Raw genomic sequence first — 15,064 nt, forward strand, 5'->3', positions numbered from 1 at the left:
TTAGATGCTCAAGCATCTGAATCAGATTTCCTTCAGTTTCCACAGCCAAGAGGGGGTGGGTTCTGGGGCTGGGTCCAGCCAGCCTGCAGGGGGCAGTCTTGACCTGTGGGAATCCTGGGTGCTGGCCTAGGACTGATGGGGGAAAGGACCCAACTGGTCACTACATTTCTTTCCCCATTTTAGGCTAAGAGAAGTGGGAAAAATTGATCACATAAAGCTGACGTTGCTTTCCAGAGCTACTCTCGCTCGGGGTTTCAACACGTTCCCAATGAGCCTTGTTCTCAGAGGACCCACCTAATCATCTTTCACTCAAATGAATATTATCATTAGGAGCTGTCCCCTGGGCGTGTGCCCCCTGCCACTGAGGGTGCTAAAGGAAAATTCACAGGCAGAAGAGAGACAGCCTTGCAATCGTATCAAAAATAACACACACACACACACACACACACACACAAATAGCACACAATTTCATCTCTATTGTGAAAATCCAGGAGAAATAGCACATTTTCCCCTTGAATTTTGTAGCTGCCTAAGTTAGGGGTCATTTGTGACAATTCATTTATATTCACTGTTTACAGTTTTATAAAATACTTTTCATCTCATATCATAAATCCTGATCAACTTTAAATACTACTGTTCTCGAATTAATGAGCATTTCTTATCTTTCATATTCTTCGCAGGGTGAAAAAGGAAGTGAGGGGGAACCAGGAAGAAAAGTAAGTCAAGGAATAAAGATGCTTCTTCTCACTGGTGGTTCCCAAATTCTCCGTGTTCCCATCACAATGATAGACTGTGTCCGGGTTGTAACAACCTGCAACTTCTGGTTTCCAATCCATTTGTCTACAGCAAGAAAGTATGATCATTTTTTACGCTGTTTTCCAGAAAACAGTTTCAGAATGTCTTCATTCCACAGTCAACACCAGCTAATCAACACTTTAGCTCATAAATGAATCTAAACCCTTTAAAAGAGAAGAAGTGCCATGGAGGGGCTGGGTGGGTTTGGTGGTGGCTTCCTTGCTGGGGTCCAGCCGTGTAATCGCCCTGCCCTCCCTGACCTGGGTCATGCCTGCCCCGTATTCCCAGTCCTCCCGGTTGTCACTCACTAGGTGACGATGACAGGTGACATCCTGGGTTGATGACCACCCAGGCCGACTGCAGACATCCTAGGACTCCACCGTGTGTGGAGCTGGAGTAGAGACGCAGGGGCAGGACGGCCACCGTCGGGGCACTAAGAATGGACCCCCGAGCAGGCAGAGCGTGAAGTGTGGGCGCCCTCAGGTCTCTCTGTTCTCTCCTAGGGCATTTCTGTGAAGGGAGAAGAAGGAATCATGGGCTTTTCAGGAGCGCGGGTAAACCATGCCTTCTACACCTGCCGTTTGCTTTGTATTGTCTGGTTTTTTAAAAGGCTTTATTTTTCTTTAATTTTTTATTGAAGTGTAGTTGATGTACTGATACAATGTCATATGTTATAGATCTACAGTATAGTGATTCACAGTTTTCAAAGGTTCTACTCCACTTATAGTTATTACAAGATATTGGCTAGATTCCCTGTGTTGTACAATGTATCCTTATAGCTTATTTTATACACAGTAGTTCCTACCTCTTAATCCCCTATGCTTAGGATCACAGCAAAGTTGACCCGAAAGTACAGAGATTTTCCATGCACCCCCTTGCTCTCCGACACAAAGCTTCCCCTACTGTCAGCGTCCTGCCCCTCCGTGATCTGTCGGCTACGATCATGAGCTTGCATTGACTGACACACCATCATCACCCACTAACTGCGGTTTTTAATACTGTGCACCTCCGCCTGGACCGGGGGCAGGAACAGAACTCAAACACCTTTCTGCTTGTATTAGGCTGAATTGCTCATTGGTAACAAACATGTAGGCTGGCTCCAACAAAGAAGTTGATTTCTTGTGGCCCTAAGAGTCCAACAAAAATGTCCCTGGTGGGGTGGATGGGGTGGGCTCGGCCACCTGTCACTCCTGGGCCCGCGGGCAGACGTCCCCTCCGTCGGCCAGAGCTCAATCAGCTGGCCACACCCAGCCCCAGGTGAGCTGGAAACATGGGCAGAGCCAGGAGGAGAGAAAGTGGCCTTGTGGTGACCACTTGGGGGCCACAGCTACTCAAATGACACGTGTTACCATCTCCAAAAGTAAGAACGAAGGCTCCCGAGAGCAGTGGAGTGCAGGCCTCTTTCTGGCTTTACTGTTTTTACTGTACTGTGTTTATGGATTTCTCCAAATTTCTTTAATTGGTGGACAGGATGCATTCCATGAAAGGGTCCCTAAAGTGACCCATCTCCTCTAGGAAAGAAAAGGAGGCTTCAGATGGTTTTGATACTGGCTTAGCAAAGTATTTTACTTTAGTCCACGGCGGGTGCCATGACAATGCCCTCCGGGAAATGTCCCTGCATATTCTGAGCTGTTACCACTTCTGTTTTCTGTTCAACCCAGGGTGCCCCCGGCTTCGATGGTGAGAAAGGTTCACCGGGACAGAAAGTAAGTTTGAGACATGAAATGCAATCTGCTCCAGGCCTGAAACACCTTGCAAAGGTCACATACAAAGACTGGGGCATCCCAGAAGAAAATGTCCCCAGACAAAACATTTAAAACTTTCCCACGTTTACAGTAGCAGAAATAATCCTTCCTCCCAGATCATTCTCAAAGCGTAAGCGAGCTCATTTACGTTTTCTCTCGTTTGGCAAGCCAGCCCTGGGGTCCTCTCCCTCCGAGCCTCCCGTCACCCGGCCCGCACCGGCCACGGCTCCCGTGGTTTCCAGCCTGCCCCCTCCTCGGTGTCACCTCCAGTGTGTCCTGTAGGAAGGTTGCCAACATGGCGGCCACAGGTCCTCCCACATTTTTTATATATTGATCTCTCACATTTTGGCACTCCGCTTACCTTCCGTGATGACCCAATTTGTTGTTTTTATCCTGTGTTCTATGGACAGATTTTTGGCCATTTTTGTAGGAAGAGAATGGTAGCTGAGAAATGTCTTATAAATCTGCATCAGGCTTAGAATTGTCTGAGTGCTAGATCAGATGCGCGAGAAAACATAGGAATCGATTTTTTTAAGTAATGATTTCTTTATTTTCACTATTTGCTGTCTTCACTAACTCAGGCAGAGAGTGCGCGGGCCAGCCCTGCCCACCGCAGACCCCCAGCACGCTCCCCAGGGGCGACCCCCGTGCACGTGGGGTGGGTGTTCAGATCGGGGCTCGCACAGGCGGGGCGTGTGTTTTTACATGCATGTAATTTAACCAGGGAAAATGAACATTTCATCCCGTTCCGCTGTCCTCCACTCATGTCTTTCACCCAACGCTCCTCGGGGGCTGTCCCACGTCAGCACAGGTGGCGTTGTTTGAGCTGGGCGGTCATGTCACACTGGACACGGCTCAGCCGGGAGGGATGCCTGCTCACCGACTCCACAGTCACTCCAAGCTCCGTCAGGGCTCCTAGACTGTCTCGTGGGATGGCCTCTAAGCAGGAGGTCACTTTGAATATCAGAGAAATTTGCCTTCACTTTCGAATCTTCAGCTCCACCTAGGCTGAAAGAAAGTCCGTCTAAACCAGAGGGCCAACGTGAAAGCACCAAGTTAAGCCAATCTTAGTTCATTCTAAATAATGTAACTTTCAGCATACGTGCTCCTGGATTTCAAACTATGCAGTAAAATAATCAGATAACGTACCTACTTTATCCCATTGGCATTCGGAATTTGGGGGGGCGGGGGGGGCTTACTGTATACATTCTTTAGCAAAAGGGAATAAATTTCTAGATTTTTTTAAAGCTTTTCATATCTATCCAGATACGATGTGGCTCATAAGGGTAAACTTTGTCTTTCAATCCATATTCAAGAGAATTAGAATGCAATCATTATTAGCATTAGATATTTTTTTTAAGTGAAGAGAAAAACTTCTAAATGAAAAGGTTTAATGATTCCAGTTGGTGTTAACTAAAATTTTTCAAAACCCATCTTGGGAGAAGGTTTTAGTAGCTGGATCAGGTTGTCAACGGCCGACCCCACTGGTCAATCGTGAAATCACAGCAGTGGGGCAGTCGGCACGTGTGACTCGGTGGGAAGGACTCGGGACCCGCCGGGAACAAATCTTGCTCAAAAAAGATGAACCTGAGACTAAGGAGGCCCAAGATCTAACAACTAGTTTAGAGAAAATCTGGGGGATAAAGGAGCACGTTGCCCAACTCCACAAGGATGGAGTGGACCAAATCCACCACGCAGGCTGTTCACAGTACAAATGACCCAGTTTCCTCAACAGCAACGACAAAAGGTACCAAAGTAGAAAGGAAGAGAAAACTGTTATTAATTACAGGCAAATTAAGAGACATATCAACCAAATGTCATACTTTGCCTCTTTCTGAATCCTGATTCAAACAAAGCAACTTTAAAACGACATGTTTGAGACTAAAATCAGGGAAAATTGAACACAACATGGGTAGTAGGTGATCTTAACAAACAATTGTTGATTTTATTAGACACAATGGATTGTGGTTACGTCTTTAAATTATATTTTAAAGATTAAAAATAAGCACTGGACATCTTTCCTGCAGGGAAGCAGAGGACCGGATGGTTACCAAGGCCCTGATGGATACCCAGGACCCAAGGTGGGCTCAGTTTTCGTTTGAATCGGGATGACTTGCCCTTATTTCCCTTGGATGGTGTTCTGATCACCTCCTAAACACCCTGTTGGCGAAGGAGGCCTCCTTCATCCTGTGTCATGTAACTGATCACACAACACCTGGCACTGAGAGATGAGGTGGACATTCACCCACGAGTCACCTGTGTCTCAGCCTCAGGGTGCTGCGTGCCGTATGGGGCCACGTAGAGGTGGCAGTGGGGACCTGCACCCGGAGCAGAGTGAACCAGGGGGCTGAGAGACGCAGGCGCCGTAGTAGCAAGAGGGTGGGGGGCCCTAGTTCCCGAGGGGGATGCGACTGACTTGTTTGAATAATCCCACGGGCGGACAGGGAGGTTGAGGACCGGGGGCTGCAGCTGCTCGAGCTGGTGGGGGAACTAGCTGGGTTGGGGGGCATCTACCACCAGGTGGGCCATAGCTGGTGAGGATGGGGGGACTCACAGTCAGGCCTCCCGGGCCCCGTGAGGCTCAAGGACATCAAGGCAGCTCGTGGAATTTTAGGGCTCACCGTCCAGATGGTATTGAATCAGGTGCCGTCACACCACCCCAGCTCGGCCCCATGGGCAGCTCAGGTGCGGTCCTCGACACAGGGAAGTCTGCCCTGAGCAAGGCGGTCACCTGGCCACTTCCGGAGTTTGACAAGGGTCTCAGAGTGAGATGGGCACCGGCCCACCTGTTCGCTCCTGGCGTGTCCAGCTGGCGGCTGGGATGCCCGGGCTTATCAGCACAGCATCGTGGACGTGGAGCCCGGGCACTGTCCGTGGTTCTGTGACTCAGAACAGCCTCCGCTGGGCTCATGGTCACTTTCAGTTCTGTTCTTTGGAAACAGGCAGAGTGTCCAAAACTTCAAAAGGCCAGCCTCACATTCTTTTGTTTTCCTCTTTTCTTTCTCCAGGGAGAAATGGGTGAACCAGGCCCCCCCGGCCCACCAGCCTACTCCCCGTATCCTTCCCTGGCCAAAGGTCTGTATGCCATTTGTCCTGCTTTCTCATCTGTTGTGGACACAGAGCCATGACCTTGCGAGAAAGATTTTCTGAGCAAAACAAAACAAAGCAAAAAAAGAAAAGTGTTTAAGCGTTAACGTTTAGCACTTAAACGTTGGGGAATCTCAGTCTTGTGAACCCTCCCTCCCTCGTGGCTTAAGCGGGGTGTCACAGAGGGACCCCCAGTGTGCCTCTGGCTGAGAGACTGCTCACTCACCGCTTTCCTCCACTGGGAAAGGCTTTCATTTCAACATACCTTGTGCAGGTTCTGGTTCTGCCACCTGCAGCATCACTTTAGAAACCCAGCCCTCGTGCCCGCCAGGCCTCCATGGGCGCTGTCCCAGCCACTTCACTGGTTTCTGGTCCAAACGCGCCAAGATGCTTACGCCCCCTGCTCGCCGGTCCGGAGGCTGGAATTGATCATAGTCTGTAATCTGGAAACAGTCACAGCCTTTTAAACTTCAAAGAACTAAACCTCCAGGCATTTGCACCTGGGCTCGTACAGGAAAATAATCCCACGGTCACAGTTGACCCCTGAGTGTCAGTGAGGGATTCTGCACGTGTTGTGGCTTGTGCTGTCCTTGTTAGTTCAGCTCAGCCTCCCATCGGCACGATCGATTAAAATATAATTCTAGTTCTGCGCTTAGAGCAATGGTCTGTGAACCTTTTTGAATGTGCGTCCTTCTAGGTTTAAAAAAAAAGTGTTTGCAGCACCCCTCCAAATAATAGTATGAATATTTATTTATGGATAATTTATCCATGATACAGGACGTTCCCTGAGGTCAGAGAATTTAGCCTGTGTGGTCACTACTGTATCCTCAATTCTAGAACAGTCCAGGCACATGGTAGTTGCTCAGTAAATGTTTACCTGAATGACTGAATACTGCATGTGCTAAAACATGTACATCAGATAGGGATTTTAAAGGGTGAGATTTTTTTTTTAAATGAAGGTGCTCTAATGTTTCCTTCCTGTACCCAGTAGGTCATCTGTCTCACCCTATTATCTATGCCCAGGGGTCAAGGACTAACCTTCCTGCTTAGGTGTGAACCCTCTGCTGGTTTAATACCCTTGCATGTCTTCATCCAACGATGGGGAGACTATAGACAGGGCGAGGCCAAGGACAAGGCCAGGTGGGGTCCCCTAGAGGTCTCTCTCCAGGGTGACATCAAACCATTGATGAGTATATTTCAAATAAACTCAAACCTGGGAGTCCACACCACTGTGGAGCCAGCTTCCTGTCCTTCTCTGGGGAGCCCTCTGCCAAGCCAGAAACCCCAGGGACCCGACATGAGGTTGACTTACTGTTGGTGATTTTGGTGAAATGGAAATCATGTCTTTGAGACTTTGGGAACTTAATTTTCTTTTATTTTGCAACCCACTTTTTTTAAATTTATTTTTTTTATTGAATGAAAGATTCTTTAAATTCTATAGTGCTTTACAGTTTTCAAAAGTTTCACACACATGATTTCATGTAATCCCTCAATAACCCTTTTTTCCCCCATCCCTATATTGCCCCTCCTCCCTTCCCTCTCCCCACTAGTAACCACTGGTTTGTTCTCTAGATCTGTGTCTCTGCTTCTTTTTTGTTACACTCACTAGTTGGTCGTATATTTTAGATTCCATATATAAGTGATATCATACAGCATTTGTCCTTCTCGGTCTGACTTATCTCACATAGCATAATGCCCTCCAAGTCCATCCATGTTGCTGCAAATGGCATTATTTCGTTCTCTTTTATGGCTGAGTAGTGTTCCATTGTATATATGTACCACGTCTTCTTTATCCATAAATCTGTTGATGGGCACTTGGGTTGCTTCCGTACCTTGACTATTGTAAATAGCGCCCCAGTGAACACTGGGGTACACGTGTCTTTTCGAATTAGTGTGCTTTGTTTTTTTGAATATATACCCAGGAGTGGGATTGCTGGGTCATATGGTAGTTCTATTTTTAGTTTTTTGAGAAAACTCCATGCTGTTCTCCATAGTGGCTGCATCAATTTACATTCCCACCAACAATGTAGGAGGGTTCCCTTTTCTCCACATCTTTGCCCACATTTGTTATTTGTAGACTTTTTGATGATGGCCATTCTGACATGTGTGAGGTGACATTGGGAACACAGTTTTTAAAATTAACGTTGGTGATGTCTCTTTTGCACTCATCAGAAACCTCCCTGACTGAGAGCCCGGAATGCATTCAGTTCCCCTCACCACCCTGCATTCCTGGAAACCACACCGGGACAGTGGGCGGTCAGGTTTCCTTTTCCCCAAGTGCAGGGTGAGAAAGTCAGCGGTCACCCTCCTTGCTCCTTACAGCGGAGTTCCTGCGTCCTGGGTGAGCTGGAAGGCTGACCAAGCTCCAGGGCTCCTTAGAGTGAGAGGTTGACTCATGAGCAGATTCTATCATGGAAAAGAGGGAAATACATGTACCTCTCACCAGGCAGCATTGCGGGAGCTTGTCAAAACGCAAAGGATTCGAAGAGCTTTGCATTGAAAAAAATGATTTCAAGGTTACTAAAAAGTGATCTTGTTCTTTTCCCAAACACATGAGAAGATCTGCGGTTTTCAATTTTATTTTGTCTCTTTTTATTCAATCACGGTAATGGCTAACATTTGTATGGTGCTTACTGAGCACGCCAGGCAGTGAAGCAGGTTGTTCTAATTTGCACCGGTCCATTGATTTACTCCTTGTAAAGACCCTTTGAGATGGGGGCTGGCATTGGTCACACTGTACTGATGGAGAAATTGAGGCACAGAGAAGTTGGGTAACTCGCCCCCAGATCGTGTACGTAGCAAGCGAAGGAGCAGGACTCAGACCCGGGCCACCCCTGTTCCAGAGCCCAGCCCTCCGTCCCCTCTGCAGGCAGCCGAGCCCAGCACAGGGACGCAGACTCACATGTTCCACCCCTTACAAACACGTCTAGCATGAGGCCCAGCAAATCCCTTCTTATCTTAAGGACTTTCTCTTAAGATTAAAAAATTAAAGATCACATAGTGATGTGATCTCTCCTAACAATTACTAATCGCTGTACCATGAAACATCATACTCTCTCCACTTTCCCAATTGTAGACCAGAAAAACACGCTGTGCAGTAAAGCGTTGCTATTTACACAGCCAGGGAGCATAGCAGAGCCCCTTGGCATTTGTTTATTTAGGGAAAAGGTCTGTAAGAATCTTCACATCTATCATTCATCCAGCAAACAGCAATGAAAAGCTGATCCGGGCAAGAGCTGGGGCTCAGGGGAAGAGGGGTTCAGAGAGAGTTGGCCCCCGTCGCCCCCCAGCTCCCCCCATGGTGCCTGGTGCAGGAGGGTCCAAATCATCTCATTCATTCTTCATTCCCGCTGACTCAGCTGTTATGCAACCTGATTTTCCACGACCCTGTTCGCCCGTACCCCGCCCCCCGAGGTGTCCTGCTCTGTGCTCACCTGCTTCACTTGGGCTGATGTCCTCTGTGGACGTCCTTCCCCTGACCGTCCTCTGCCCTCCCCTCCCCTGTCATCTGTCTCCATCAGCTGTCAGCTTACCTTCTCATGAAGCCTCACCCCTCTGTGACATTGGGGCTGTAATACTATCTACACACGCGCTTTTATGGGAATCGAATGTCAGCCAAGTGTGTAACGCTGAAGTCTGTACACTCAGGAGCTCAGAAATACTGTCTACTTCTGTTATTCTCATTCTCTGTGCTCCCTCCGTGTCAGATTTCCCCCCCAAATAATCCTCCCCTCCTTTGAAACCTCTCTGTATCTTTTTGGCATTCTGTTCCTCTCTTGTTTTATAAGATTTATAGGGATCTTTTATCAGTCCTCTTTGGTTGAGAATGAGCTCCTTGAAAGCAGGGGCCACCATAGATGAAACATTTGGACACCGCCGGCCTCGTGCAATGGACAGAATATCAGTAAATATACGCTCAACGAAAAAGTGAACATCTGCCTTGAGTCCTGGACAACAGTCTTGTTCATAATGTGGGGCCTGTCTTGGTTCCAGGTGCCAGAGGGGACCCAGGATTCGAAGGAGCCCCCGGGGACCCAGGAGCCCGGGGGGAGCCTGGAGACCCCGGCTTTCCAGGCCTGCCTGGCACGTCCATCGGAGATGAAGGTAACGTGCTTCCGCGGCATCGAAACTGAGACGTCCCCTCGGGTCTCACACAAACCCCCGCCCCTCGCTGGCTGCACAGCCCCCCAGTCAGTGCTGTGTCTCATAGGCTGGCCCAGCAGCTCTAACGCATCTCGAATACATGTTGGGATGTCGTCACAGAACCACGGCACCTGTGACAGTGACTCCCTCACTAGGTCGGAGGTGCTGCTGATGGTAACTCACGTGATTCTGTCACTTGGCCGGGAAGAGCACAGGCATCTTCCAGTGTTATAACAACTCTCGGTCCGTCGTTTGGGGGCAAGGAGAGGGGCTTTTTCAAGTGGAAAGATAGCGATGAAATATACCAGCGGCATTGCCCTTTAAGTCACGGACTCGACTGTAAACGACTAGCCCAGCTGGGGGCCTCCGGGGCGGGAACGCCAGCGCAGCGGGTGCATCTCAGAGGTCTCACGCTGTTGTGATTGCTGTTGGATTTTCAGATGAGAAGAGAGGCTTACCGGGCGAGATGGGACCCAAAGGCTTCACAGGAGAGCCGGGCATCCCCGCCCTGTACCCCGGCCCGCCGGGAGCTGACGGAAAGCCAGGGCTCCGAGGTCCCCCAGGGCTCCCGGGACCACCTGGCCCAGACGGTAAGCGGAGGGAAACTCAAGGGAGGTCGTGCCAGCGTCCAGACAAAGGAGCCTGGCCCCGGCTGGATTTTCACTTGGGATTTTCTTGTAAATAATTGCGTGAACTAGGCAGCGGGCAGTGTGAGAGTGTGGCGGGCGCTCTGGGGTGCAGACAGGAAAGGCCCGCCCTGACACACAGCCTCTCCCCTGGGTTAACCAACGCGATAGGCAGACTTGGTGATCTGCCTTCTGGGCCCCCGAGGAGCCAGAGCTCCTGCTTCACACCGGGAGGGGCTGCACCACCTGTAACGGGATGTGGCAGCCCTTGGCGGGGCCCAGACGGAAGATGCTGAGAGTCTACAGGCTGCACAAGCACGGCGTCTGGACCCTCGTGCTGTCGGGCGCAAAACTGAGTTTCCAGGTTCTGATGCAACCGTGGCTCATCTTTCAGCTGAGCTCCAAGGAGGCTGGCCCTCCAAAACGGTTATTCTCTCAGCTTCCAGCTTTAGGGTTATGCTTTGAACGTCGTAAAATCGAACTGAAAAAGAGGTCACTATTGCTGTCTATGCGACATGGGCACAATTCAGCATCTTCTTTTCAAAATATTTGACTTTTAATTCCTGACGTCACCCCCGCTCATCTCTGACAGATTCCTCTCTTCACATGTGCTAATGGATAGTGTGTGAGTTCAGTTAAAGGTAGATCGAGACCAGGCTTTCCTTGCTTTCGGAAGCCAGCTTCTCATTGCTGTCTCTTCAGAAGGAAAACTGTTGGAGGCATGAGAAGCACATCAGTACATGCGCCTTCCACTAAAAAATCAGCAGTCACTTCTCTGTTGTCTTCTGCGTTAAATTTTAAGTTACTAAGGCTCTACGTTCCCAATTTTCCTTCAACTGCAAAAAGCAGATTCTCACATTCTTTTGAAAAATTCGGGGTGCAGATATTTCCCTGGAATTTGCCAAATAGTTTGAGCACTGTTATCACTGATATTTTTTATTATCCTGGCAGTAATATTTATTACTGCGGCATCTGTGATAATGGCTAAGTTTCTGTGAACATTACATATCCTGAGTAAACGGTATCTGTTGAGTTTTCCTTTTTTTGGCAACAGAACATGATGTGTTAAAAATAAAAGCATAAAAATACGCCTCTTCAAAAGACTGTGATTGAAGGCTAACCTTGCCATCATTCCTGTAACTAAATTCCATTTTGATAGACACAAACACATACCATCTGGCTTTGTAAGTCTTGCTTAGTAAATCTATGATTTACCAACATAAGTCATCTGTAAACAAATTAACTAATTTCCGGTCCATGTGGTTAACTGAAGGAAGAATTTATAAAATAGATGGAATGGTGTCTGATAACATTTTATCAACTTCAGTTCTCCTTGAAATATTTATTTTACCCTATGAGACACATTGTTCCCAAATCACTTTTTTAAAAGCAATCTCTTGTACAAAAAGTAGTCAACCTTAATAGCCTTTTAAAATATTTTTGTGTAGAGTCATAATTTAACATCAATGACCTTGAGCCCCACAGAGTTCTTCATCTTTTTCCCTGGAATGAAACTGTTGGATTCTTTTCTTGTTAACTGCATTTCACTCAGTTTTATGTGTTGCTACTGATGGAAACCAGAATTTTTACTCTTTTGCCGTTCCAGCAAAATCAAACTGTGAAGCCAGTTTTCTTTCTGAGCTAAACGTTTTGCTTACGTCCAGTTCAGCTCGGGTAACTGAGTCGACTGCGGGGGGCTCTAGAATAAGTCAAACTACTGCCAGGTTTATTACGGCCATTGACCTCTTCAGGAAAATCATGTTGGAAACATCGCAGAGGTGCACTGCTATTCTTTTTTTTTTCTTTTCATCAGGAGATCCATTTATTTTTTTTTTTATTAATTTTTATTGGAGTATGGTTGCTTTACAGTGTTGTGTTAACCTCCACTGCACAACAAAATGAATCAGCCGTACACATACAGATATCCCCTCCCTTTTGGACTGCCCTCCCATTTAGGTTACCACAGTGCATTAGGTAGAGTTCCCTGGCACGGTGCTATTCTTTAGGACTTGCTTGAAATTATTAATTTACCAGATGAAGAGAAAAACAGTGTAGGAAGGAGGGAGGATGGCACCTTAAGATGGCCCAAAAGTGCCTTTTCTGTCTAGATTTGCAAACACTGGGAAGCATACCCACAATGTCTTCGTCTCAGATTTTCAAAGCCAACATCCCTGGAGTATCTGTGATTAAATAACTACCTGTAATACTAGCTTCTCCTAACATATCAGGAGAGCGTGGAAACATAGCATAAAGCCCTCAGTCCACCGCTAGGCTGACATGCTCTTGACCTGGTCACCAGTGACCTATGGTGCCACATCCTGGGCACCATTTGCTCTGTCAGCAGCCTCCCAGCGGTGCAGGGGGCAGCCGGCACCCCCCACACACACTCTCTTCTCCAGCTCCACGACACCCCCCTTGTCATCTCTCCCCTTCTTTTTGCGGCTCCTTTGCTAGGTCTTCCTTCTTCCCCCTCCACCATCCCATGGGCAGTGGAGTTCCTGTCTGTGTCTCTCTATCTAGCAAGCTCCTGCATTCACAGGAATTTAAACACCAGTTATGTGCCAGCTCTCCCGAACTGTGTCCCTAGCCCAGTTCAGTATTCTGAGCTGCAAACTCGTCCCAACTGTTAACTGGACACCTCGTCACCACTGTGTGTCTCACAGGCATCTCCAACTTTGCATGCCCCAAACTGAACTCTGGGTCTCCCCTCCCCAGCTCCCCACCCAGCATGGTCCCCTCCTGGGCCTCACCCATCTCCACATACCCCGGAGCTCGGGCCAGAATCCTGGGAGTCAGTACCCAGCAGTGGTGCTTCCCAGGAATGTGCAGCCCAGTTCCCACCACGAGATGGCGCTCTGCTCAAGTGGGACACGGAGCGTTTTGTGGGCTTTCAGAGTCTGTTTCTTACACCCTCGCCCGGATGTCCCTGCTGCAGTTATCAGAGCCCTGCAGATGGCGGAAGGACGCCTGAAGTACCGTGATCCTAGTGATGGGGGTGGGAGAATCACACGTTATCTACATGGTTACATGTGTGCACGTGTGTTCACCCAAAGGAGTGAAAGAGGAAAGATGGTGGGGTCTGGGGGGAGGGGCGTGCACAGGTGCTCCCGTTCCAGAGGAGAGGACAGAATAGGGAAGCTAGTTCATTTTAACATCTTTTACTGTTTGGGTTTTCTGTCATTCTGGGAACCAGAAGTTGCAGTAGTCTTAGAACCCAAGTCGAAGTAAAACACGTGGTTAAAAAAACCTAAAGTCTTCTTTGGACTCAATGTTTCTGAAAAGTAAAGATTTCTGTTTCTAGACTTTAATGGAAAAACTAAAATCATAGGCGTTCACACGTGTTTCCAATCCTGGAAGCAATGGCCACAAAAAGAAAGTCTCCGTGTCTTTCTGCGAGCAGTTGGGATGGAATTGGAATGGGGGCCACTTTCTGTTGGGAGACTCGGCTGTAACCCTTCCCACACGGGGTGGGGGGATACGGGGTCCTGGGCTGTGCTAACGTGCCGTCCTCGTGGGTTTTCTCCTCAGGTTTCCTTTTCGGCCTTAAAGGAGCAAAAGGCAGGGCGGGCTACCCTGGGCCTTCTGGTTTCCCCGGGGCTCGCGGACAGAAAGGATGGAAAGGTGAGGAGGTCCGGGAACAACAGGGGGCGGGGCGCTGCTTGGCCCTCCTGAGTCCAGCTCACCCTTCACTGGTTCCAAGATGAGGACGAGCTCCTGCATCCCCCCGGCCCCCTCCCTGCCATGGCCGTCACACTGGGGGGCGGCGTCTCTTCGTTTTCCGCACACCCAGCTCTCAGCTGGCTCTCCCGTCTCTGTTCTGTCTGCCACGTTCATCACTGAACTTTCAGGCAACACGGGGCCCAACATGGGACAGAAAAGATGCACGGTGGCTTCGTAGACTGAATTCAGATGACTCATCTGAGCCCTCGGCTCCAAGAAAATGTAACAAGTGTTTGCAGAGGGCTGTAGGGTCATCATCTGGTTTGGTCCTAACCCGACTCCCCGAGTTAGGGATGCGTCGGCAGCAAGGCGGTGGCAAAGCAGGAGAGACGTGACCTGCCCAGGTGGGGCGGAGGCTGGTGGGAACGAGCCGTCCTTGCTTTCCTCTCCCTGCTGCCCCTGGGGGACCCCACCTCTCCAGGCAAGGGCCGCCTGTGGGGACCTCGGGGGGGCCTGTTCGGCTCGCCCACCCCTGGGCATCCTGGGTTTTAACCGCCGGACCTCTGCGGCACGCGTGGAGCTGTGGGTGGTGCAGGGGTCAGGCGTCGTGGGTGAGCTGGGCAGCGCGGCACCCCCGGGCAATCACGTGTCCCCCTTTGTGCCCTGGTAGCCAAGCCGACCACCAGCCTCCAGCTCGGCCCTCCCCTGCCCCCGGGCTCCCTGGGTCCAGCCAGCAAGACAGAAGAAGGGAGGGCACGTATTTCTTCCCTCCGCACCAGGACCTTGGGCTCCAAGCCCGCGGCTGCTGCCAGGCCACCCTCTCTCCGGCTCCCCTTCACCCTGGACCTTCCTGCCCTCCCCCCAAGGCCCCCGCGGTGGCTTCTTAGAACTCCTGTCGCTGAGTCCCCAACTCCGCCCACACCTCCGTCAACGGTCCTGTTCTTTACGTATCTGCCTCCCAAGGAGACTCACACTCCTTGTCTAAGAATGAGGGGGTATGAGGACCAG

The 15,064-nt window shown here is 49.5% G+C and overlaps 1 protein-coding gene across 1 annotated transcript in view; it reads left to right on the top strand.

The window, feature by feature from the left end:
* COL4A2 (collagen type IV alpha 2 chain) overlaps positions 1–15,064 on the top strand; it is a 176,507-nt gene that overhangs the window by 128,283 nt on the left and 33,160 nt on the right. Inside the window, exons 14-21 of the mRNA XM_068526966.1 lie at positions 681–716; positions 1,299–1,349; positions 2,457–2,501; positions 4,568–4,621; positions 5,549–5,615; positions 9,621–9,731; positions 10,211–10,360; positions 13,925–14,017. Of these exons, the coding sequence (XP_068383067.1) occupies positions 681–716; positions 1,299–1,349; positions 2,457–2,501; positions 4,568–4,621; positions 5,549–5,615; positions 9,621–9,731; positions 10,211–10,360; positions 13,925–14,017 (607 nt within the window). The remainder of the gene's footprint in view (positions 1–680; positions 717–1,298; positions 1,350–2,456; positions 2,502–4,567; positions 4,622–5,548; positions 5,616–9,620; positions 9,732–10,210; positions 10,361–13,924; positions 14,018–15,064) is intronic.

Source organism: Eschrichtius robustus, chromosome 18 (assembly GCF_028021215.1).
Source record: "Eschrichtius robustus isolate mEscRob2 chromosome 18, mEscRob2.pri, whole genome shotgun sequence".
In the NCBI taxonomy this organism is placed as follows: domain Eukaryota; kingdom Metazoa; phylum Chordata; class Mammalia; order Artiodactyla; family Eschrichtiidae; genus Eschrichtius; species Eschrichtius robustus.